Source organism: Pogona vitticeps, chromosome 14 (genome assembly GCF_051106095.1).
Source record: "Pogona vitticeps strain Pit_001003342236 chromosome 14, PviZW2.1, whole genome shotgun sequence".
NCBI classification, from domain to species: Eukaryota; Metazoa; Chordata; class Lepidosauria; order Squamata; family Agamidae; genus Pogona; species Pogona vitticeps.
Genome location: NC_135796.1, coordinates 12,297,284 through 12,324,225, shown reverse-complemented (window position 1 = coordinate 12,324,225; position 26,942 = coordinate 12,297,284). Strand labels below are relative to the sequence as shown.

The following is a 26,942-nucleotide window of genomic DNA, read 5'->3' as shown; positions in this document are numbered from 1 at the left end:
AGTGGGGGGGCATTTTGAGAGCCGGCGGCCATTTTGAAAACCACCGATTAGCTGTTGGAAAAACACTGTTTAGAGAAAAATCGCTAAGCGAAAAAACCCCATTCAAACATCATTTTACGATCGCAGAAACATCATCGTGAAGCGGATTCATCATTAAACGGGGTAATCGTCAAGTGGGGCATGACTGTACATTGCTGCTTCAGGGATCCTCCAGAGCAGTGGTTTCCCTTTTAAATTGGCTTCGGCCCGCTTGCTGCCCTGTTTAACTTGGGGAAAACAAACAAGCAAGCAAACAACTTTTCACAGCCAGAAACGAACTTCTCACCACTTCTGATTTCATCCTCTTCCAGTTTTGGATACTTATTGCAGTCTGTGCAATTCCTACCGGCTCCTGGGGGCAGCAAATTATCCCCCAGAGCCACCAGAATCACCCACTCCTATGCTATAGAGATGGGCACAAACAGGCATGAACCTCCGAACCGAGGTTCATCTCCCATCTCCACTGCAGAGTGATCAGTTGGATTCATACTCTTGACCAAGCCATGGGGAAATGTTGAGGTAGGACCTATCACAAGGATCATCCTTGTGGGGGGCACCTGCAAAGATTTGTACCCCAGGAGTTGGGGCTGCTGTCAACCCATGGGGGGTGCCCAGGCCTTCTTTTCCTTCTTGTTGTAACCCCATTGTCTTCTTGCCCTCCTTAAAGCAAGTGAAGAGGGACAAGAGGAAGAAACAGGAGCAGCACTTTCACCTCCTTCTGTGCTGTTGTGTGTTTTGTGCCCAGAGGGAGAAGATGACAGAGGCAACAGCAGGAAGGATGCAGGTGGGTCTTTCTCTAGACCCCCCTCCCCCACAGACCTTTGAACTGGGCCCTGAATTTACACAGCAGAATGGTAGCAAGATCATCCATTTTTTGTCCTGGCAAAGAATCGCAGGTAGCTGCCTCCAGCAGGTGTCTTGGTGAAAGCAAACAGATGTCATGGATGTTCCCATTTGTTTCTTTGCGTTTTGGCCTTTTTGGTCGCTAAGAGCTAAACAGGCCAGGCATGTGCGGCTGGAGGGCCAGGGATTCTAAAATCCCAAGATGACATTTATTCAGGAAACAATGGGCTGTTGATCCATGCTCTGGAGGGAGGGAAGAAACGAAGGACACATCTCCATTAACAGACTGTTCCTCTGAATTCCTTCTTGGCTAAAGCTACCCTCCTGGCATTGCATGTTCTCATCGGGGGGGAGGGGAAGCATCACTCACGACACCTCTGGCTGCTCCCCGAACAAAGGAAAGATCCCTTAAACATTTCACGTTGGCATCTTTCATTTATGATTCCAGCTTTCCCCTATCTGTTGTCTTCCAGGTGGGGTGAAGTGTAACTCCCCGTTGATGATATAGCAGTCCTAATTCAATATAGCTGGAGGACAGCAGCCTGGCAAAGCTTCTCGTTCTTTTTAGGTGAAATGCTTAAAGATGCAAGTCTTACGAAGAACTCTGGCCTGATTCAGTCATCAGTTAAAGCACATGGACTCCAAACAGGAGGAGCGGAATGCAGCAGCCCCGTTTCCTTGGGATTACTTTTCCACACATGAAAAGTGATGGGCTTGGAGAGCCTTATCCTTCTAGGGAGGCTCTCCAGGTGAGGCAGGATATATTTTTTTAAAAAAACAAGGCTCTGTCTCATGTGTGCCACTTTGATGGATTCAACGGGGTCTCTACTTCAGTCATGCTGCTTTCGAGTGAGAAAAGCAGAGATGGAAGGGGGAGAAGACCCAATGCAATTTCCTCCTTATGTTTGGATCACAGTGCTTTATCTATTCTTCAGTAGGGCTTCTGATTATTTTTACTACAACAGATTTAACAAGGTGACACCGTGTGAACTTCCTATGTATAGAAAAAGACATATAGGTCTATGTAGATATCCCTATGTGTAATGATACTTATGAGCGTTTATTTGGCGGGCTTGTTTACAAAGTGTTGTTCAAAAAAGAGAAAAGAGGCAATAAAGGCTGTTATTTTTCATTGTTCCATCTCACCCGGGTTGGTCACTGGAATTCCACAAGCTTTTAATCTAATCCATGTTGAGCGGGCCTGGTGCATTCCTTGTGTCAAGAATGAAATAGAATACAGGCCCCTCTGTAGGCAGCACCACTATATTTCCATTGCGTGTGCCTTTGTAAGCAGCTGTTGCGCTGCTTTTGACCTTTGAAGGCCTTAACCAGCTGCCCATGGCCCTGTGAGTCTATATTGTTCTTGAAACATGATGTATTTCAGCCCCACTGTGTGAATTGAGAAGCCGTGGTAACTAGAGAAAGATCTTGAAGCATAAGCGCATCTTAGACTGCAGCTGTGGGTTTTCCACACAGAATGAAAAGTTTCCCACACAGAGATGTCCCCATGAATAAAAAGCTAACATGTCAGTGGGAAAGCTGATGTAAATACATTTCCACTTGATCTGCTATGCTTTTAATATGCATGTTTTTTCTTTCCTCCATATTGTATGGAGAATACCACATTTTCTCCATATTATTTATCCATCATGAGAGCCCATAACTCGCATCTAGAGCAGTAGCAGCCAGACTGATTTAGTGAGAAACTAGTTTTAAATCACTTTGGTCCAAATTATCATCTTGTATAATGGATACACAACGAGGAGCATCCTACAGAGAGCAAGAATTTCTCCAGGGAGATAAATGGAAGTGGTGAACAAACACATGTGTGATGGATTGTGCCCATTAGTAAGAGAACACTCAGAATTAAGTTTAGTTTCTCTCTTCCATTCCTTTTGCCATCCAGATGTTGCTCAAATCCTTTCAAACTCCTGAAACACAGGACTTTGCTTCCACCTCTGCCTCCAACCCACTGCTTGGTAACAGCGGCCAAACGGTGCAAAGATCTTGTAAGGGTCCACTCTCCTTTTGTCAAGGGATAAAAGTCCCAGGGTCTCCTCCCTGGCAAACCTGGAGCTGCTATTTGTCTGGGAAGTTTTGAGTTCTAAATCTGTTCTGTGAAAATTCTGCATCTGGTGTGTGCTTTCACCTGTTTTTCCTTTCTCTTGAAACCCTTTTTATTTCTGTTTTTTCTTTGGCTGCTTTTCGGGTTATTAGAGGAGTGGTTCAATCAAGGTGAGTCTTTCTTGATTTCTTTTTCATTTCCACTTTACTTTTCTGCCAATGCTTATATTTTCGCCTTCCTCCTCTCTCGTATGTATGAATTAAACCTGGGGAAGGGCAAAGACGGAAAGCTTTTTTTTCTTACCGGCAATACTCCAAGGTGCATGAGTTTAGCGACGCTCATTCCCATTTGATTTGTTACACTCGCTTCCATTAATTCTGATTACAGATTCCTTCTAAGAACCCAGGTTGGTTTAGTGGCATTCTTCAGGTTTGATGAAAGGGGAGAACAGTAAAAGGGACCACTCTCAAATCAACTTTGCATGCCCCTTAAGAACTGCAGTGATTCTTTCTTCTCTTTTTGCTTTAAGAGTAACCTGGAAAAAAAGAAACTCTTGCATTGCTCATCCATGTAATTTGCATGGGTTTTTTGCTGAGCCAAGAACTTTCCCTAAATAGAATATCTATCGGCTCCGTCATCTATAGATTATCTCAGGAGTGCAGGAACAAGGATTGTAACTTCCTTACCTTCCCTGTTTCCATGTTTCTAGGTGATGCTTAAAGAAAAAGATTCATATCTGTCACTGTTTGTTCTCATTGGGTGCATAAAGGTAAAAAGGTAAAGATTCCCCTTGACAATTTTTGTCCAGTCGTGTCCAACTCTAGGGGGCGGTGCTCATCCCCGTTTCCAAGCCATAGAGCCAGCATTTTGTCCAAAGACAATCTTCCGTGGTCACATGGCCAGTGCGACTTAGACACGGAACGCTTTTACCTTCCCACCGTGGTGGTCCCTATTTATCTACTTGCATTTGCATGCTTTCGAACCGCTAGGTTGGCGGGAGCTGGGACAAGCGACGGGCGCTCACTCCGTGGCGTGGATTCGATCTTACGACTGCTGGTCTTCTGACCCTGCAGCACAGAGGCTTCTGCGGTTTAGCCCACAGCGCCACCACATCCTTTTGGCCTATTTCAGTGATTCTCAACCTTGGGAAATCCAGGTGTTCTTCGACTGCAGTTCTCAGAAGCCTTCACCAGATGTGCTGCCCAGGGTTTCTGGGAGTTGCGGTCTGAAAATACCTGGGGTTGGTTGAAAAGAGCATATCATGTTTGCAGGTATTAAAATATAATCATTTTTGTCCTACTTCCTTGATATAGAGCTCAAGATAGTGTATGTTGTCCCCTCCTATCCTCATAACACCCCCTAATGTGGGTGTTTGAAAGCATGCAAATGTGGGTAGATAAATAGGTACCACCTCGGTGGGAAGGTAAATGGCGTTCCATGTCCAGTCATGCTAGCCACGTGACCACAGAAACTGTCTTCGCACAAAATGCTCGCTCTATGGCTTGGAAACGGAGATGAGCACCATGCCCTAGAGCCGGACACAACTGGACTAAATGTCAATGGCAACCTTTACCTTTACCTATGAGAGATATTGGCTAGGATAACCTAACCTAACTGCAGTGGAGATGCTGCTGACATAAAAAGGGCAGCAGTGGTGATAAGAACCAAGCACTCGGTTGCCAAAGAAAACACTGCAATATGGCTTGGCGCTCTGTCCTTAGGAGGCAAAATCGATTGTGTCAAAATGGCCACAACAACACAGCACACACTCATGAGTCATCTGGTGTGTTGCATTTAACTAAATCATCCCTGGTGTCCCAGTTTGGGGAGAAAGAGAAGATCTAAATCAAGCAAAGAGATGAATCTGTTTTCATCTGCCCCCCCACCAAAGGAGATCCGGGTGGGGAAAGAGGTAGCAACTGGAAGAAAAATAATGTCACAGTAGCTAATGTATTGTCTGTGTTAAACTATTCTGTTACTACTGAGTTCTAAATAGCAGCTTAAAGAAGGTGGGAGCTTATTTCCCTAATCTCTCTTTTTTTAAAAAAAAAGACAACCTGATCATTACAGGGCAGGCAACTAAGAGCACCTTGCCCGGTTGCCTTTGATGTACCTTCTCACAATGTGGGTTCCGTAGTCAGTCAAGTTGGTTCTTTTGATCCTTCAGGAATATAAAGAGCTGCCTCCTGCCGGATCAAGCCATTTCTGTCATCCGGTTCCTTATTGTCTACCCTGACTCCCTTGCAAGCTCTATGAGATCTCCAGCAGAGCTTTTTTTTTTTCTATCACTCCGGTACGTGATCCTTTTTTAATGGACCTGCTGGGGATTGAACCTGGGACACATGCAAAGCGTGAGTGCTGCCCACCGAGCAACACCCCAGTGTCAGACAACTGAGGTTGCAAAAAGCAAGTGTAAAAGACTTTGTGCTAATAGATGAATTTTTGGAACATTATGAAACAAAGGGCCATTGTCTTGGGGTGGGGACTTCTCGGCTGGTGTCTGGATTTTCTTGACTTCCTTTTCTCTGTCCAAACCATTTTCTTTCTGCATCTTCTTTTCTCACTGTTTGTTTCCTTCTGTTGGCCTATAAGATGCTCAGGGAGCCTCTCTTGTCTCAAGAGGGGATGTTTAGTTATTTACACACATACCCCCCCTCCCAATTATAGGAAGATAGTGTGAACCCCTAAGCCACTGGTGACACATATTCTGGGCAACATTCCTAGACTTTGCCTTGATGTTGCAATTATTCTAATGAGCCTAATGTACAGAAATACGAGAACAGGTGGCAAATTGGCACTTGATGTGGCATGGTTGCAAACACACAGCGTGCATCAATATTGGAACAGGCTCCATCCAGCTTCTCTTCTGTGCATGCGAATTTTCCTCCTGCAGCTGCAGAAATCCATTTAGATGGGGTGCGTAGCAGTGACAAATTTTCATTTGGAGAGGAAACAAGCAATGGTATGTTTCTCCATTAGTGGTGGGGTCATGGTGTGCATGCATGTGTTTAAGCACAGACATTGATTGGCCTGTCTTGTCCCGGGGAGGCTCTCAGCACTGAAAGGGGTCTTGGTTACAGCGCTTTGTTGCATAGCAGTTGACGCAGTACACTTAGCATCAGTTTGCAGTAGGTAGTGTATGTAAACTTTACATAGCATAGGTCAGCCCTCAGTCTGTCACCAGAGCTGATCAGGACCCTGGACAGCTCACCGGCTGAAAGCTTTTTCCAGGTTGCAAGGGAGCATCATCAGCCGCATGTTAAGACATTATGATAACTTGTAAAGTATAGACCACCCAGCAATATTTTGGGGTTTCCTCCCTTGAGAAACCATCTGATATCTCTAAGGGCTGCTGTGTTATTAAATAGTTGTCGACTTCTACAGTAATGGCATAATGGAAATTGCACTTGAAGAGAGTCCTCTGAATCTTGTGGTGAAGTTCTAGCTTCTGGTCTGGAAAATTTCTCACCTCGGACAGAAGATTTCTCATCTGGGTCATCCACCAAGCTTGAAAGAGTGTTGAAGCCAGGAAGGGAAGTGACCAGATCAACACAATCTTGATCTTGATCGTACGACACTTACAACTTGTGTTGGTGGTGTCCATTGAATAGCCATTGAGGTTGACAAAAGGAAGAAGAATACACAAAAGTGGCTTTAAAATGTTACTACATTTCTTTGAGTGTTTGAGACCCTGATAGTTTTTAATTATATTAGCCCACCTTATTGTTGGTTTTAATCTGTTTCGTTGTGTAAATTACCCAGGGGAAACTGATAAGACGACATACAAATGTCTTGAAAATAAATATAAAAATGACAACTCCATGGCCGCCAACCTTGTAGATAGCAATTGGCTGGCACCTCTTTAGGACTGTACAGGGCTGCATCCAGCTAATTAATTGATTAGATCTGCATATATTTGCGTGAACAAAACTACAGAGTGGGAGAGAGAGAGAGAGAGAAACTCTTTTTCAGAAGATACACTTCACTTTGCGAAACAGGCATTCCCTCCTGGTTGTGCATGAGACAGAAACCACCTGCTACAGAAAACCACCTGCTACTCACTAATTTTGAAAAATCTTCCAAAAAAAAAATTGAAAGATCCGGGGTTTATTTTTGAACAGTGGATTCTTGTGGGTTTTCTTATTGGTTAAGAAAGGGAGAAGATAATTCAGTTGCTCAAGGGGGGGGGGGGAAATAATCTATAAGCTGGGAATCAGATGTCTTTGATGCCTTTCTGTTTGTGAAAAGATGGCATTGGAAAAAAAAAGCTGTTAATTTTACCGCTTGGGAGGTTGCCTATCGTTTATTATACAAGCAGGTTTCCTGTCAGGCAAGCTTCCCGTCCCTGAGGACGATGGTGGGTCTAATAGCCAAATCCCACGAAGCAGGCCTGTCAGCTGCCATTTGAAAACCTGTCTTTCTTCTGCTGAGGGTCTGAGCTGCATTTCTGGCCTGAAAATACCTCCTTCCCCTTTGGGATGGAAGTCTGAATGTTGACAGACGACACTTGAGTTCTGTGGAGGGGAGGAAAATGTTGTAAATGACAAGTGGGGATGTGAATTAGAACCTCTGGCAGATGTTCAATGTCAGAGGGATTGTAGATCTACTGTTGCTGTGCTTTGAGGTAGGTTGAGCAAAGGACCCACCTTGGATTTCTCATAAACTTTACCTCAGGAAGCCAAAAGACTTGATTGCACGCTATCATGATATCTCCACCCTTCATTTAGTCGTGGAAGGCTGTGATTAAAGAATATTAGATTCTGGAGGTAATGGTCTTACAGTAGTACCTCCCTCATCAAGTTAGGTGAGACTTACGAAGCCTATGTCTACATACAGGGAGTGACTGTGCTATTTTTTCATGCCCCCAAGCCTCCCCCAGACTCCCCTGAAATACCTTTATCCCCCCAACCCCAATTTCTTTAGTGAAAGGAAAAAGAAGAATTGCTTTTTCTGCACCCCTACACGTGGTGGACCTCAACAAATGGGAAACCCTGACATCTGAGCGTTCAGCCTGGAGGCAGGCGTTGCATCACAGCCTCTCCCAATTTGAAGAGACCCTTGTCCAGCAGGCTGAGGCCAAGAGGCAGTCCTGAAATCAGCAAAATCAGGGAGCTGGACAGGGGACAGATTGGATTTGTCTTCAATGTGGAAGGGATTGTCACTCTCGAATTGGCCTCCTCAGCCACACTAAACGCTGTTCCAAGTCTGCTATTCAGAGCACGCTACCATAGTCTCTCGAGACTGAAGGATGCCTGATCAACAGGTGATGTGTCCTGCAACCTTTTAAACAGGTTACAGGACACATATCTACCATTAAAAGAAAGGTACAATACTCTTAGAAGATCTTCCAGTTACCTCTGGATTTCTTCAACATATGGAGAACATTGAATTTGGGGTTGATGTAGCCCCTGGAGAGTTCCAGGACAGAAAATAGTTGCGGGGCCTCCCGAACCTGATGTGAATCCATATGCTGAGCAGTCATATTGCCTGGGGTGCCCGGTGCTGCCGACAGAGGACAGGAAGGCTGTCTTCCTGCCCAACATCTGTTTCCCAAAAGCGTCTGGCTGTTCATGTTCAGAAACAGGATCCATGGAACATCTGCATCCTCCATTTCATCTGTGCAGGATTCCTCTTCCAGTTGTATTGTTTTCCAAGGCCTTGGGTATAACCAAGCTCCATAATAGATTGGATATCATGGAAGAGGGGTTGGTGCTGCACTAAAAAGATGAAGCCGAGTGTATCTCATTGTGAGATGTATCACTCGTATGGGGACTGCTCAGAGAGGAAAAGGTTCGTCAGAAGATCTGGAAGCAGATGGGAAAAATCTATAGCAAAAGCATAGGAAAAAAACACCCTTGAGACTTTAGGAAAAATACTGAGCAGTGCTTGTTAAGCTGACTACAGTCAGTATATCTTGTTGCTTGTTGTAGAAAGTCGGAACTAGAGTAGACTCATTGAATCGGTGGAACGCACAGAGCAACCGACTCACCAAATACATCCTAATTCGATGGGCCTATTCTAGTTGCAACTTATTATGCTAAGTAATAGGATTTCAGTCATTGTCTTATTGTGTCGATACTGGTTTTTACATCAACACATGTGTGTGTTTGTTTTGAGTGGATAGTGTTATAAAAACTATTGCCATCACCATTTGTTTCTGCACCTCCCATTGACTTGATCTTACTGTCAGCATCCCACTTTTGAGCATGCCTGTCTGTTGTAGGAATTGTGTTCCACAAGTTTATTCCCACCATGTGCATTTATACGTTTATCTGAACCTCTAGATTATACTCCATGGAACTGGTCAGTATTCTACAACAGCTGATGTTACTGCAAATCTGTGACATGCTGCAGGAATCTGTTGTTTTAGTTGTAGCAGACAAACATGGAAGATATTCTCGCAAATTGTTAAGGAGATTTTGTCATAGAAAAAAATGGAGTGTGTTTTGTCTGTGCTGGGGAAATCCTGTCATTTCCTCTCTTCTAAGAAGCTACAACTGAGCTTCCTAGCTAAGCCGTTGGACTTGGTTGTCATCGCAGAAAGCAGCAGTTCTGTTGTGACGGCTGACACTCGCCTGTTTCTCTGCGTTCTGCATGTCTCCCCAAACAGAGTCTGGAGGGTTTGTTTTGAGTGGCCCAAGAGTGAAGGATTGGAAGGTCTCCTGCGGATTCCTATCATTTAGCCTGGCAAAGGTTTTCCTAGAGGAGTCAACAAAGCAGGTTGAGATGTGGGGTTTAGCAAGGACTTGGGCTTCTGCGCTGAAGCCCATAATAGGGTGGCAGGTGCAAAACAGACCATGTTGGCCAACATGTGAGTTAAAGTTGAGTGGCAGATTTAACAGGTTTTGAACTATTGAAAATCTATGATTAGATCTCCAGGTTCATGAACCTGCTGTACAAATGAGTGTTTACTGTAAGGAGGGATATCATAGCTTGGGGGTAGCAGTTTGAAATGATATGAGATGTAGAAATGGTGAGGAAGAGCGATTAACCTATTCTTCCCTAGGGTTGAAACGCCAGTAAAGTTGTTATCCTTCCTGGAGAAAGTTTAACATGACCTATTTTTTTGCCATGAAATAATTTTGACAAAAGATTCCAAAGTTGGAAATGTTGGCATTAATGTTAATGTGAAATTAGCTTTGTTAATGTCTGTCATGCTGAGAAATATAATACTAGTTTTTTACGTCAGTCTTTAAAAAAAAACATGCTTTAATGTATAAAATGAGAAATTCATTAAAAATGGCCAACCTCTCAATTACACCCAAAATTAAGGAATGAAGCTAACACAAAGTGTTTATTATTACTTAGATTTTGCGTAGTGTAACGGTAATTCACTCAGAATTGCGGGGGAAAATTGTGACTGAAATCCAATTGCAGAAACTAAAGCAGCTGGTACATTCCATGACAGCAGAAGTCAAAATGAGAGACCACATCTCAGAATGTAGAAAGATGTAAATAATATTTATTATAATTTTAAAATGCCCAGTGTGTTTCAGCACACACACATTGAGCATTTTTATAAAGATTATTTACATCTTTTTTTACATCCTGAGACCTGGTCTCTCATTCTGACTTCTGAAACCCAGTTACTCAGCACAGTAAATCACAACTAGAGTAGGCCCACTGAAGCAATGGAATTAGAGGAGTTGACTCATTGAATCCCCACTGAGTCTACAGGCCTACTTCTCTTTGTGATTTAGTACACTAAATTGGAACGATTTCAGCCTATGGGTAATTAATTAAATTTTAGTTACTCGATTTCAAATTCTGATGATGATATGTAGGAATACATGCTGAAGTATTTAGTTCCGAGAATCACAAGGAAATAGCAGTTCAGCCATTTTAAAACTGTTTTGTACTTGACTGGTTCTTGCATCTAAAAAAACAAGCAGCGGTCCATGAAAGATGACACTAAATAAAATATCTTCTTTTTTAAAAAAAAAAAGCTGCACGACTACTGTTTTGGAAATGTGTGTGTGGTTTGTGTCCCTGGAGAATAGAAAGGAAATTTGTTCCTTTGACTTTGTTGCCAATAAGATGATCAGATCAAAGCCTCCTCTACAATATTCTTTAACATACGGGTATATCCATCTCAGTTTTAGAGTGTTGCTCCTGCAGTTCAAGAGAATGGCTGTAGATATCCTTTGAAAAATGAAACTACAAATTCTGAATCATAGAAACACATCGCTGTGCCGTTGGTTGTGTAAATCCTTGTCTCTAGGAATTGGTTTGGAGGATCTTCTATTCTGTTCTATTTTTCAATTGTGGTGTTGTGATTTTCCATTGAGGAGCTTTGAGGACTAAGGCTATGTGATACTCCACAGTTGTTTTACTGAGATTTCTAAGGGGGTCGGGGGAGAGAAATCAGCCCTGGTAGTTGAAATGTAGCAAACCCTGTTCACCAGTACATCCAAATATGTGTATATTGCCTATAAATCTCAAGCCATGAAAACAGTCATTTACATGCCTGTAGCATGCATATGATTGGGTGTGAATGAGTGTGCAGTTCTGGCATTTTTATTCCATTTGTATACATTTTGGGGTGCTGTGAATGCTGAGCATGATTTTGCTTTCCTCATGTGCTGAATCGTTTTATTGCTCTTCCCTTTTTTTGGCACAGGAAAGAAGAATGGGGATGCGGACAGAAATTTCGATACACTGGATTTGCCAAAGCGGTCTGAATCAGCAAAAGGTAACGAGCAAACTCTTGACACGGTGCTTTGCAAAGATCAGCAGAGGGGAAGGGGCGTGCATCCCTAAGGGACTGAGAAATACACAGCATTTATCCTGATATTTTAGCACTTCTTTTATCTCACCATTAAAATGAACTGTGAAGTGGCATCAAGTGCCTCTCCTCCTGTATATGTTATTTTGTGTTCGGACTGAATTGGCTAAGAACAGTGATCATTAGGAAAAGACGCTTTCTTTTGCAAACAACGTGTATGCCCCATGCAGCTTCCTCGGGCAGTATGAAGACCTTTCTTCAATTTATTGTTTGTTTGTTTTATTTTATTGCTGCACGCCGTAGCTCTCTTGCCTACATAATGCCATTTAATATGTTCATTTCTGTTACTGAGCTACATCCACCGATATGTATGTTGTTTTCATATCTTCTGTAACAGTGCTACAGGTTAGGAGACTCTGGATTCAAGAGGGTCTTCACCAGTGCTGTAGTCCTTTCCTGGACTCTGAAATATAGTACAGACTCGCTTATGCTGATGCAGAAAACCCTCTCTCTTTCTTTGGTTTTCTTTTCTTCTTAACAAAGGAGATTAACCCGTGTTTGCAAAGGCACAAGTGTTGAGAACCTGCCCAAAACGTCAAGCAGATATCTCCCAACCTTGAGTCCCCCAAATGTTCTTGGACTGCAACTCCCAGAATCCTTCACCACTAGCTGTGCTGGCTAAGGTTTCTGGCAATTGTAGTCCAAGAACATCTGGGGACCCAAGGTTGGCGGGAATGGCAGCTCTAGAACATTGTTCTTAAGCGGCAGGGTTACAAACCACTGACGGGGGACGCAGATGTGATCTGAGATGCAGGAATGTCGTAACGATTAGGCATTTATTCTTGTCTGTTCTCACATCCTCCTGCAAGTACGGTTTGCCTCTATCATCTGTGACGTACTTTTCCCTTCTCCGCCAACTGCCTTTAAAGAACTATAAAAACAAGACGCCTGTAGATGCATCAGCGCTCTTCCTGGAAGAAGTGGGGCTTTTGGTCTCCCTGATGGTGAGACCCGGCTCCTTTGATCGAGGGATTGCTTGGATGTCAGAGACAAACGGTTGAGAAGAGAGCTTCTAGGGTGGTGCGGAAGCTTGCTGGAGACGCTGTCATTTACTCCACGTTGGTGTCCAAGAGTGAGGCAGGGGAAGAAAACTGACAGATGATTGATGGAAGTCAGTCTTTTCCGAAGCCTTTTTGCATGGCTTTCTTAAAGCAGGTATGGGGATGCCTTAAAAATCACATAAGGCCGTGGTCAGGCTTTCAGCTTCTGAGGCCTGCCCTGTACCCCGTCGTGTTACCCCGGTGTAAGCCGGTTGAGTCCTACGGGTTGGGAATTTTTCACCTTGCAGAGTTTTCAGCCGTAGCCCCATCCACATATTTTCTTTTTGCCTTGGTTTCTTTAAAAAAGAAAGATCGGGTACAAATGAAGACGGTGTTTTAACGCCTTGGAGGGCGGCGGTGAAAGAAGAATGTTTTCTCACTCCAGCCTGAGGGGAAAGTTTTGTCCCGACCTGCCAAAATGTCTTTTTTCTGAGCATCCACCCTTTGCGTATTCTACTTTGGCAGCAATCTTAGATCCATTCACCTGGAAGAAAACTCTGTTCAGAGGATCAGAACCGAAGTGATAAGTAATCATGTACACAGTTGCGCTATCCGTTTAGATAACAAATGGGAGGAAACTGCCCAGCACTTGTGATTCTGTCTTAAGATTAAGGGGTGCTTCCTGATGGGTAAGCTGTTTAACCATGGAAAAGCCTTCCACAAGAAGCGACGATACTCCTCTCCTTCATGCGAGGCATTTAAGCAGAGGTTAACTGGCTGTCTCTCAGGGATGCTGTTATGGTATCTTGCTTTATCATGCACTGGAAAGAGAACTGGAGTAATTTTTAATATTGCTGTTTTGACTTCCATATTGCCCCATAGTGCTTAATGCACTCTCTGAGCGGTTCACAGTATAATTATGCAAGGAACATTTTGCACCCGAGTAAGCTGGGTATTCGTGTTACAGACCTCAGAAGGATGGAAGGCTGAGGGAACCTCAAGCCAGCAACCTGAACCCGTCGGGATCGAACGTAGGTTGTGAGCAGAGGCTTGACTGCAGTACTGCAATGTAACCACTGCATCACGGGGCTCACATGTGCACTCAAATGAACTCTAAGGGGATTTCCAGTGCTCAGTTTCTATAATAAAGCTTATAGATGGAAAATGACCGTATTTTCCGTGTATAAGATGCCCCCATGGATAACATGCCCCCCACTTTTCTAATCCAAAATTTAAAAAAATAAGTGAGGCTTAGCAAGTGTAGGGGGAAAGGGATCAAAGCGCTGTAGGATCGCTTTGATCCCTGCTTTCCCTTCCACTTGTTTTTGTTCTCTCCTCAGCTTAACTTCCGTGTATAAGACGACCCTCAATTTTTAGTCTAAAGATTTTAGACAAAAGTATAGTCTTATACATGGAAAAATATGGTAACTGACACCAAGAGGACTCTTGTTTAATTACCATCAGCAAGTCGGTTTTGTAAAAAGAAAAGGAACCCTGTAATTCTCCAGTTGTTATTTTATTACAGTCCATATTAGAGATGGGCAACAAACTGCTGGTGAAGCAGGTCAGCCTGATTTGTTATCTGGCCCCATAGGTGTCCCACAGTTCGTTGCTCTGCCCCCTCCCATTGGCGCCCACTGAGAGGCAGTGCCCAGACTTTCCTGCCCCACTTCCCCTGGGCACTGCCTCTGGGTGGGCACCATGGGAGGGGGCAGGGCTCTGAACCCTGGAACACCTGTGAGGATGGTAAACAAACTGGGATGAACCACCGAACCAGCGGTTCATGCCCATCTCTACTCCCTATCGTCAATTAACATCCTCATGCTGGCCGAGCCTGACAGGATGGGGGAGTCCAGCAACATTTGAAGGATGCTAGGTTCTCCATCCTGACTTCATAATTTGTTGTTGTTGTTTAGTCATAAGTCATGTCTGACTCTTCGTGACCCCATGGACCAGAGCACGCCAGGCCCTCCTGTCTCCCACTCCCTCCTGGAGTTGGGTCAAATTCACGTTGGTCGCTTCAATCACACTGTCCAACCATCTCGTCCTCTGTCGTCCCCTTCTCCTCTTGCCTTCACACTCTCCCAACATCAGGGTCTTTTCCAAGGAGTCCTCTCTTCTCATGAGATGGCCAAAGTATTGGAGCCTCAGCTTCAGGATCTGTCCTTCCAGTGAGCACTCAGGGTTGATTTCCTTCAAAATGGATAGGTTTGTTCTCCTTGCAGTCCTGGGGACTCTCAAGAGCCTCCTCCAGCACCACAATTCAAAAGCATCAATTCTTTGGTGGTCAGCCTTCTTGATGGTCCAGGTTTCACTTCCATACATCACTACAGGAAAAACTATAGCTTTGACTATTCAGACTTTTGTTGGCAAGGTGAGGTCTCTGCTTTTTAAGATGCTGTCAAGGTTTGTCATCACTTTCCTCCCAAGAAGCAGGTGTCTTTTAATTTCGTGGCTGCTGTCACCATCTGCAGTGATCATGGAGCCCAAGAAAGTAAAATCTGTCACTCCCTCCATATCCTCCCCTTCTTCATAATAAGAACTTCGTAATAAGAACTCAGAAAAGGAAAAAGAAAGGGTATATGATATGGGTATATGATAAAAGAAAGGGTATAAGTGATAATGGTTTCTTGCTTTGGCTGATGCAAATCTTTCTGTGTCTCTTCCTCCACAAGGCAGGTAGAGATCTAACTTTGCCCACAAGCCACATTTCTGTTCAGAATGGTGATTGCTAAGGTCAAAGGATTATTTTTTTTAAAGAGGTCTCCTTTCATAATCTTGAGGAACTTTGCATTTTTAATCAAGAGGGATAAGATGTGATTCTGGGCTATCTGTACCTGATGTGGTTAAAGAGAAATCTGTTAGTACTTTTGATGGGGAAAGCATCTTCAAAAGAAGGACGTTAGCGAGATTCCCTTCCCCATCCCCAAGAAAAACATGTTTTGAAAGAGGCAATGCACTCTTATTTTCAGGTTCCTCCATTTCTAAGTATCTCTTGCCAAAGCAAGAGCCTTTCATGGTTATTTAAAGTTATAGTGAGAGAGCAGTGCTTTGGAATTATCCACAAGATAAGCAAAAGTAAAACAGCCCTTTCTACCTTCTTCAAGGCAGAGGTCAGGGTCACAGCAGAGAACTTTAATTGACACTGATGAGATCAGCTCTCAGCTAAGGAGAAACTGATTTCCAAGCCAGAGCAGGGAGGAAAAGATCTTAATGATCAAATGGGTTTGGTATGAGTGACATAATGTCGTGTTCCTTTTTTTTTAAGCATGCATTTCAGATTAATCTCACTCCTATTGAAGAATATTTTAGTTTTCACTATCTTTTTAAGGAAAAGGAGCAGCACGGACAAATAAAATTGCTTTTGCAAGGCTAGTAATAAGTACTGCAGTAGCTGAATGATTATCTGCTTGCTGGTTGAGATCTTCAGATCAAGCTCTGCTCTTCATTCTAGCTTTACAGGAGGCGAGGCTCTTGAGTGCACAGGAAAAAGCCTTCTGTCTAGCAACTCCCCAGTGGTGCAATTCCCTATCATGAAGTGGTTTATGTAGTCTCTTCTTCTCTTCCCTTTCTCCTTTCAGTAAAGTTAGAAACGTTTTGTTGTTGTTCTTTTAATAGTACAGACTCCCAGGGTCTCCCAGCCAGCTTGACTAGTTACCGTACTGACTAGGTGAAACACAGTCAAAAAGGTTAATTTTCCAAGCATTGGTAAATACTGTTTCTGTTGCCGAGTTTTGAATGTTGGTTAAATTCCCTCAGCTGTGCAGCAGAAATGGAAGGATTGGCAGAGCAGAATGAGCTTCAAGTTTCTAAGAGTAGACCATTCTTTTTTCTTTTCATCAACTGGCACTTACAGACTCAATAATTGAGACATTGGTAAGACAAAGGATAAAAGGTTTTTTTTCCTTCCAATTGAAGAGATCAAACAGCTAACTAACAAGAACTGGCTGGCTAACTTTCAGCAAGAGGCTTCAACAGATTAACTTTCAACTGACTACCTAACTTTCGCCAGACTGCAGAGAGGGAAAAGGGGACTCCCTTTGAATCAGAAACAGGGAAGGAGCTGGATAGATTGATAGTCACTCCAGCCCACAAATGTCCCTCCCACTCAAACTTACTAGAGGCAGCATGCAAGGCTGCAAACAAAAAAACATCCTCCAACAACTTCTTCATCCTCACCTTTGCTTCTTCTTGCAATCAGAGGTTTTAGCTATATTACCTTATTTTGCTACTTTTAAAAAATCCTAGTTAATTTACTGGTAGGGTCAATTAGGTGCATTTTTACTCTGTTTCAAATTATTCTCTCCATTTCCGTTGTTCAGGTATGACTCTTTTTGCACACAAATCTACACCTCACACATGAACACACGCACACACAGCCAAATAAGGACAAGATTTGAGGAACCTTAGGCTTTACAGGAGACGAGAGAATCTTAAGGAGGAGGAGACTAAGCAAGAGAAAGCCCTCTTTAAACAGCCCAGTATGCACTTAGTGGATATGGAATAGAAAACCAGGAAGCACAGAAAACCAGAACAGAACGGAGCATGACGAAGAAAGTGATGGCTGCCTGGAACAACGAAACGAAGCATTGATTTATGCCTTATATTTACTGATACCCCACATTTTTGTCAAAAATGGGATCCAAGGTGACTTAGAAGACTTGATAGACAGGTATCAAGTCATCAAAGCCCAGAGACCTTTGGGTAGTGTGGACGGCATATAAATTAATTTAATAAAACAATAAAATAAAATAAATAAATGATCAATTACTATTGTAAAAACAAACAAACAATTAGATGCATCGGCTGAAATTCTGTTTGGGTGCAGATCTGGCTCCCCAACAGAAATGACGTCAGTAGCAGCAGATTGCTGACGACCAGAAGTTTCCTTTTTATTATTATTTCAGCTTGCATGTGCACGAGCCATGTGGACCCACAATGACAAAAAGAAGCCTTTAATCGGCGACCATCTGCCGCTACCGAGGACATCGTTCGTGTTGAGCAGACAGAGTTCTGCAATTGGATGTCAGCGATTGCATATTAAAAGCAAAGCATCTGAAACATTTCAGAGGCACATTGAAAAAAAGTTGAAAAGTGGAGATCTTCAATTAAAACCAGTTACTTACCATAAGCTTGTGAAACTTTGCTGCAGACACCGCTGTTTGGGCCTGATTTGTTTTGATTTAAAAGAAACAGGCGCTCTGGCCCAAATTGCTGAACACACAAAAGAACAACAACAGTAATGTGAATCATGTCACCCACTCTGCTTTTGAGGGTGCCTGCTTTGATTTTTCCCTGCTGTTAAAATTCCCCCATCCTGACCCCACTTAACCTTAATTTTTTTCAAATTTCTGGGAGCTTATACGTGCAAATGTGAGTGTAAAAAACCCGACACAAATCACAAATAGCTTCTCCCTTAGTATACACAGTGGTGCCCCATTTGACAACGATAATCCGTTCCAGCGAAGTTGCTGTAGAGTGAAATCTTCATCAAGCAGGGGAAAAAACCCATTGAAACACATTAAAAACTGGTTAATGCGTTCCAATGGGCGAAATACCTCATCGTCCAGCGAAGATCCTTCATAGGGCAGCCATTTTCTGGTGCCTGTATAGCGAAAAATCAGTCCTAAAAACAGCGGAGAGCCATTTTGCACAGCAGGCGGCCATTTTGAAACCTGATGATCAGCTGTTTTTAGATCGCCGTAATGCGAAGAATCGGTTCCTGAAGCAGGGAACTGATCGCTATAAAACGAAAACCGCCCCTTGAAACATCGTTTTGCAATTGCTATAGTGATCACAAAAACATCGGCATGAAGCGATTTCAGCATCAAGTGGGGTAATCAGAGTGGTCAATCTGACCAGATGAGCGGGATATAAATCAAATAAATAAATAAATAATTGTCAAGCGGGGCACCACTGCATATATGAACTTTTGTGTGTCAGCAGTTGAAATAATATTCATTTAGTCATGGAAAAAATCTTGAACAATGTTTATAACATGTTGAAAAATGAACTAGTGCTCTTGGCCATTTTACTTGGTATAGATTTGTGTTTGACAGACTTGTAACAGTTTCATAATAATTTCCTTAATAACATATTAATAGCAGACAGTATAATTGAAAAAAAAAACCCACTAATTCTCAACAGAAAAACCTCATGCTAGCAGACAAACAGAACAAGCAGAATAAACATCATCTGAGCTGTCACTTCTACCTGGCAGTTAACCCTTTCAAAGACCCACTGACTGAATCTGATTGGTTACAGCATTCTATTACGTAAATAACACATCCCCATCATTCTTACATACGTATTGTATATACATGCTGAGTAGCAGAACTATATATTCTAACGTATTTGGACCCCCAGTACCTTGGGTCTTGCAATTCTGAATGCCAGGATCCAGCCCTGGACGTGGTGGTGCTGCGGGCTAAACCGCAGAAGCCTGTGCTGCAGGGTCAGAAGACCAAGCAGTCGTAAGATCGAATCCACGCCACGGAGTGAGCGCCCGTCGCTTGTCCCAGCTCCCGCCAACCTAGCAGTTCGAAAGCATGCAAATGTGAGTAGATAAATAGGGACCACCTCGGTGGGAAGGTAACAGCGTTCCATGTCTAAGTCGCACTAGCCACGTGACCACGGAAGATTGTCTTCAGACAAAACGCTGGCTCTATGGCTTGAAGAGTGGGATGAGCGCCACCCCCTAGAGTCGGACACGACTGGACAAAAATTGTCAAGGGGAACCTTTACCTTTACCTAATAAAGCACTGCCTCTGAGCATGTGCAAAATCTTTTCTTTCTCACTGAATAAAGTACATTACCCGTACAGGATAGGTAGGCAAGATCCGTGGCCGTCCAAGCGTATAACAGATAGGTTAGAGAGCAGGACGTGTCTTTACGGAAACAGACAGTTGCTAATGACCCGGCAAGCTGGCTGAGCCAAGCAAAATTGCGCAGAGTGGTTTGAAAGTGGCCAGTGGGGACCTTAATTAGGATGGAGTGTGATTAGGCTTAAGTGCGCTTGCACAGAGCTGCCCTTGAAAAGTGTTTGGAAGCCGTATTTGGTTTTGAGTGTGATATCAGGATTGCTCGGCAGGACCTGTTGACCCAAGCATCCTTTCAAGATCTGCTCGGGATTCTCCTTGGCTCACGACCAAGTGCTCTTCTTCACTTGTAAAGCTATATCTCTTCCACGATCAGGGTGTCTAAACAGCCAATTGCTCTTTTACAAAGCTGCCGTTTTGCTGAGCTCTTGTTGGATTTCAGTATCTGCATATTTACTCTTTTTAGCTTGCCTATGCTATCTTTCCCATAAAGCTGTCTTAGGTCCTTCTTGAAGGGTGTAAAAATATTTTAAATGCATGTTCATCAGAAGTCCCACCCCAGCTGACCGGCTGCTCTGACGATTGCTTTTAAGACAAATGATAGGAAGAGAGGCAAGCTGGTCGGGTGAAGTTCTTTGGAAATTACCCTTTGCAGAGTGTAATGGGCAACTCAAGACTACACCTCCCACAGAGACCTAGGCCTTGCAGGAATAAACAGGGCCGTTTCCTTTCTGTACAGGAAGTAAGCCCAAGACAGTCTGGAAGACAGGCCCTGTTCCAGATGAGTGAAATTCAGGTATGAATAGGAGTCTGTAAATGTGTGTCCCTGGGCAGGAACTCCCAGAAGTCTGCCTGAAGAAATCTTGGAGAATGGTGGAAGTTGGAGTCTGAAATATCCAAATGGTACACACCTAGAGAAGACTCCCTGGGAAAGACCCTAATGTTGGGAAAATGTGAAGGCAGGAGGAGAAGGGGACGACAGAGGACGAGATGGTTGGACAGTGTCATCAAAGCTACCAACATGAATTTGACCCAACTCTGGGTGTCACGAACAGTTGGACACGACTAAACAATAACATACCCCTATTTGTTGCAAGACCACACAAAATGTAGCCATCATCAGTGGGGCCGTGAACGTGCCCTGCATTTTAGTCTGGGCTTTACAGGAGTTTTTCAAAGTGCTAAAAAACCTTATCCCAAAAACAGATTTAGCCCTTTAGATGCTAAAACACAAGAGTGTTTATCCCATCAGCTTCCAGCACACACCTATTACATAACTCCTTTGGATTCTTTTCCCTCCCAGGCTTGGCAAGAGGTCTGTGTGTGATCATTCATTAGACCACTGTGGACTACTAGCCTTGACCGCTTAGCCTTGGGTGTGTGTATTTACACACAAGAGTTCCAAAACAAGTCTCTCTCAAAGTATACCTCGTTTTTAATGATAAAGGGCTTAAGGACTGCCAGTGCAAGACACCTTGGTTTGAGTTACATGCAGGTGTGACAAAGGGGTTAGGTTTTTATTTGGGTTATTTAAATTACGAACGTCGGTATTGTTAATGTGTGGCAGGTCCCTCCATCTCGGGAGGTGTATCACCTTCTAATACATCTCTTTTTTAATTGTAACCAGATTAAGTACTCCAGTGCAGTAGGATCCAATGTGGAGCATGTGGGGGCATCATCACTGGGTTAACTCTATGTGCTGGGCACTTTAATTAAGAGTAATGTCGTACTAGTTTAGTAGCCCAGTTGCCTTCTCCTTCTGTCCTGAAATGCAAAATATTCATAGGAGCATGAGGAAAAGGGGGGCATGAAGCCCGATGTGGCTTGGACTATCTTATTTTAAGCTATCTTCTCTCGCCTAAGAAGCATCGATCCAGCCAGAGGGTCCTCTTATAAAATCCTCACATAAAAGAGGCTGTTAAGTCAGATTGATCTAATGTTTGGGATGACCTTGGGGAACTGGAAATGGTGCATGTCCTTTCCCCCCCCCCACCCCCGGTGAAAAGTCAAACTGTTCTCTCCCGGGCTTTAATCACAATGATCTTTTGTATAATAAGCAGTGAGATGTGCTCTTTAAAACAGTCCCGGGTTTAGAGCCCTCTTTGTTCCTAGCATTGAACTGGAAACAAAGTGAGAAATGAACTTCGTGTCTTGAAAAAGGAAAGAAAAGAAAGATCTGGAAACCTGCCTATAACATTTGGAAAATTTGTGCTCTGACATCTCATCGGTGTCGTATACCAGAACCTCTTCCACTGTAGCTGCTGTGATCCCAGTTTTGTATGTTTTTCCCGGATGGGAAGAGAAGCAGCAGTGAGTGATCCTGAGTGGAAAATAGCCGATAAGGAAAGGATCGGCCCCTCATCTCCTTTCAGTCTTCTACCCAAGATTGCTGTCTCTCCATCGTGACCCCCACCTGCAACCTCAGACAAGGAGAAGTCTCCTAAATCCATCTAATGTAGCAGCAGTGAAGGAAGAGGTACTAGATACTAGTTGAAGCCTCACCATCAATGCTTGGCTAATGGTGTCCATCTTAGCTAGTAGCCTCCTGGTTCAAGCCTCCCCTCATGCAAATGGGATGAAACAGCTTCTTCCACACCAGAGACCCCATCTTTGCACGCCTTGAGGAAGAACTGGGTGCTGTTGACAGAGAAGAAGCAGAGTGCTAGGGGACGGTCTCTTTAAGGTCTTTGTTTCCTTGAAGAATACTCAGAACCTGAGAGATGTGATTTGTTCCTGGGAAGGATTAGACGAAGCTTCAACTCAGCTCCAGATCTCACTGGAGTTTGTTGCTTATAAGGATCTCACCCAGATTTTGTACCTCCAACTTGCCTCTGTCTATCTCCATCCCTCCCATCTCGGCCGGGGGATCCTTGTCTGGAGCATTCCACTCTGCAAAACTCCAGGCACCAAGAATCATTTGTTTTCAATATTCCTTTATAACATATTTTTGTACCCAAGCTTTTCTTAGCCATTTCTGCTTTCTCTTCAGCAATCTTGTAATATGAAATATTGTTGTGTTTTACTGTGTTCTGACCTGTAGTAAAACTGCCTTAGGGATGTTTAAATGGCAAGTGGCATATGAATATTATAACTAAATAATATAGGTTTTTTTCTTCAGATTCAGGTCAGGGGAAATTCAGCATCCTTTGCTGTTCAGTTCTCTTTGGCTCTTCCTGCTGAATTGTTTCGGTTCTTCCTCCAGTCATCGTGGTGATGAGAAAACAAAAGTTTCCAAGTTAAAGAATAGGTCTTTCTCCCAGGTGTTCTTTCTGCTTTTCCTCTTCTAATAAAGCAGATGTGCTGAGCGCATGCCGCGTGGAGGCTGTTCAGTCATGTGCATGAGGTGGCTTAAGTGATCCCCTGTCCTGGCAAGAAAAGTCTGAGAAGGCAAGCCTTTCTTTTTCCTCCAGAAACTCTCGGAAAGGGAGCAGAGGTGCTGGAACCAGTGGAGGTCAGAGGTGGCTGAAACAGAAGCTACCAGACAGAAAATGTCCGATTTTTCAACTAGATCACATCTTAAGAAAAGTATCTCTTTCCATTAGCACCCCAACAGGACAAGGGCTAGGAGATGCTGGGTGTTGTAGACCAACGCAACAGGAGCAATTGAGCACCAAGCAGCAAAAAATAAAAATAAAAGTTGTTCATTGCAATAGCCTTTGGCATACAGTGTTGAGAATTCCCACCGGGCCTGCTGAGTGTCTCATATTTCCATGGTCTAGCTAAGTACACTGATCATCATAGTCCCCGGTGGCAGTCATAATTTATGAAGATACTCACGACGGCTCATCTGTCTTGCAGTGCCTTGTGTCGGCAGAACTTTATTACCTTGGATAGGAGATTTTTCCCTTGCGGATCTTTGGTATGTCAAAGTCTCTTCCCTCACCCACAACATTCACTACATTAAATTCCCAGCTCTCCTCATCCATCAAGAAGGTAGATTTTGGGTACCAGCTGGCTGCTTCTCAAGTTGGGATATAATAACGGAGCTGGCTTAGAGCTCCATCAAGTTATGCCTTTAAAAAAAAAACACATTAACTTGAAAATAAAATTAATGTTTTTCATGACTGTTCACACCAATCCACCTGTTTCTTGGCTGGAATGAAAAAAATAAGAGTCAGGAGAAAGGAAATTGCTTCTTGGCTATATATGGGTTATGAAGCATAAGCCTGGCGGGAACATTTATTTATTTATTTATTTATTTGTTTGTTTGTTTGTTTATTTATTTATTTATTTATTTATTTATTTATTTATTTATTTATTTATTTATTTATTTATTTATTTATTTATTTATTTATTTATTTATTTGACTTATATGCCGCCCACACTACCCAAAGGTCTCTGGGCGGCTTACAGCATTTAAAATACAATAAAAAGGCAAAATAACAGGGCAAAAGAATTAAAATGCAATTAAAATATATATTCTAAAAATTGGCATCAGACCTACACCTGATATTATTTCAGTTAAAAGCCATTTGGCATAGGAAGTTTTTGACCTGGCGCCGAAATGTCATCAGCGTCGGCGCCAGACGAATCTCAGTTGGGAGGGCATTCCATAGTCTGTGGGCAGCTGCCGAAAAGGCCCTTTCTCTACAAGCCCTCCCTCTTATCATTTATATGGCCCTTAGTAAGATTCCCCATCTTTTAAATAGGTATATTCGCATATAACTCTTGCTCGTTAATAGTAAATTCATTCTTCAAGAGTGGATCACTTGCCATCAAAACAACGTCACCCAAGACAGGAAATTTCAGCAGGCCTGAAAGAATTGAAACTTTTCAGAAGTACATGAGATATGGAGGTGGGGACACCCAAACCTAAAACTACAGCACAGTTAAAGACTGAATAAGCTTAGTGTGCACAGAAAAATGTAGAAATTGCGTACAGCACAGACCTAGGCAAGATGTGGAAAGTCTATGGCGCCGCTGATTGGCGTGCTGGTGGAGAAGAGTAACTTTTCCAAGTTTGGACCCTAGGAGGAATATTGTTTGCAATGGGAAAAGATCCTTATTTGCAAATGTTCCTGTTTGGGAAAAAGGATAAATCATCCTGTAACGGAAGGGTAACTTGCTCCAGTCTAGTGTTCACATACTAGTATTCTGCTATCGTTATTTTTATTCCTTTCTCAAAGTGGTAGCAGAGATGGTGTCATGCGTATTTCGGCTGCACTGCTTCTCCGCTCTAAATCATCCTCTGCTCAGCAGTTTTTCAAAAAACAACAGGGGCATTATAGTTAGGACATATCATGTTGTTCAGCCCTTAGCTAGTGGAAGATTTTCCAGCAAGAAGTATATTATCCAGGACTGCTTCCACTGACTGCCTTACTGCTTTGCAGATGCTGGATGGGATATAAAGCAGAAGCTCAGCTCTGTAAAACAAAGCTCTTTGGCTGTCACTTTTATTCACGTAAGATATGTGGAGCAGTTTGCCCTTTGGAGCATCTGTTACCCTTCAGAGGCCTTTGTTTCTCCTTCCTAAATCAGGCTGCTGTGCTAGATCTTGGGCTTCTTAAAGGGAACCTTTAAGAATGAGATGCACAGACTTTCCACCTACCTCTGTGATGTGCTCAGGCCTAGCCCTGCCTTTGGGCTGAGAAGGGCAGCTGTCCCAGGCCGCAGATGCTGAGAACCTCGCTCCTCCATACCATCCCACCTGCAGCCCAGGAACTGTCCAATTTCCTGTGATTTGTTGTTGTTTAGTCATTGTGTCCAACTCTTCATGAACCCCATGGACTAGAGCAGTGGTTCTTAACCTTTGTTACTCTGATGCTTTTGAACTGCAACTCCCAGAAACCCCAGTCAGGACAGCTGGTGGTGAAGACTTCTGGGAGTTGCAGTCCAAAACTCCTGAGTAACCCAAGGTTAAGAACCAGTGGACTAGAGCAGTGGTTCTTAACGTGGGCAATAATGCCCCCCAGGGGGCGATTTCATTTTTCAGGGGGGCGGTAGAACGAAAAGGGGCGGTGTGGGGGCGAAAGAACAGAAGGGGGGCGGTAGGGGGGCGCTGGAGCAAGCCAAACCTGTGAAGGCAACTGCAGCCGCAGTGTTGGCAGTAGATCCGGTGCTGCTGCTGCCGCCAGATCCAGCTCTTTCTACCTGCCACGTCTTGCCTTTCTCCTTTAGGGGAGCATTGAGTGTGGATCGGGTGGAAGGAAAGTGTCTCTTGGTTCCTCATCCTCGCCCCGTGAAGCGCTGCCTCGCACCCGGGTGGGGAGGGAGACTAGGTAGGTAGGTAGGTAGGTAGGTAGGTAGGTAGGTAGGTAGGTAGGTAGGTAGGTAGGTAGGTAGGTAGGTAGGTAGGTAGGTAGGTAGGTAGGTAGGTAGGTAGGTAGGTAGGTAGGTAGGTAGGTAGGTAAGATATCACCTCAGGGAGAGGGGCGATGATAACTTCCTCAATGGCTCAAGGGGGCGTTTCTTTCAAAAAGGTTAAGAACCACTGGACTAGAGCACGTCCAGGCCCTCCTGTCTTCCACTGCCTCCTGGAGTTTGGTCAGATTCATGTTGGTCACTTCGATGACACTGTCCAAACATCTCATCCTCTGTCGTCCCCTTTTCCTCTTGCCTTCAGATTTTCCCAACATCAGGGAGTTCCCTGTGATACCTCCAAGCAAAATCCATCCATCCATCCATCCATCCATCCATCCATCCATCCATCCATCCATCCATCCATCCATCCATCCATCCATCCATCCATCCATCCATCCATCCATCCATCCATCCATCCATCCATCCATCCATTCCGCAGTATTTTTACCCTGCCTTTCTCCTTAAAAACGATCCTAAGGCAGCTTACATTGTTAAAAAGACAATATTAAACGTTATAAACAGCAAGTATGCAAATATTTTAAAAGTAGGAAACAAATATATTAAAAATGGTAAAGAAAAGTGATCCTAAAAACACATTTAAATGCAACAGAGCATCACAGTCCATCAAAACAAACAAACAAACAAACAAAAACCCACACCTCTCAGACAGCCAGTCATTAAGGAAAAACCTGGTAATGCAGGGAGGGGCACCATCTCAGGGTCAAAGGGAAGCTGCCATTTTGATACCCAACACTGCACAGGATGGCTGTGAGAATTGTGAGAAATTAACCGGATTCAACGCACTTTGCAGGTCACCACCACTGATGTGCCTCTTCCCTCCATGATCCTCGTTACCTTTTTACTTTCTTCTATTTGTCTATGAGTGCCCTTTTTGTTTCCTTTGTCCTGTTTACCTTGAAGGATGCTCGGAAAGTCCCCTAACATATAACTATAACTTGACTGCCCCTGCCAAATTCTCTTGTCAAACTCCTGTTAGGTCTCTATCTTTGCTCACCCTGGTTGCTCACTCCCTCGAGTCTGTCTCAGTTTTATTCCTCCCCTGTGCTCTCTCTACCTTCGTGTTCTTGGTCTCCTCTTTCCTTTGTCTCTTT

At 43.6% G+C, this 26,942-nt stretch overlaps 1 protein-coding gene across 19 annotated transcripts in view; it reads left to right on the top strand.

The window, feature by feature from the left end:
• The window catches only part of ARVCF (ARVCF delta catenin family member), a 456,576-nt gene that overhangs the window by 383,089 nt on the left and 46,545 nt on the right, over positions 1-26,942 (top strand). For 15 of the 19 annotated variants that reach the window (XM_072983699.2, XM_072983702.2, XM_078381689.1 and 12 more), the window contains 3 exons: positions 707-823; positions 3,100-3,117; positions 11,568-11,639. In XM_072983699.2, coding sequence (XP_072839800.2) covers positions 707-823; positions 3,100-3,117; positions 11,568-11,639 — 207 coding nt within the window. The remainder of the gene's footprint in view (positions 1-706; positions 824-3,099; positions 3,118-11,567; positions 11,640-26,942) is intronic. The other 4 variants (XM_072983708.2, XM_078381686.1, XM_072983707.2 and 1 more) reach the window with 3 other exon arrangements.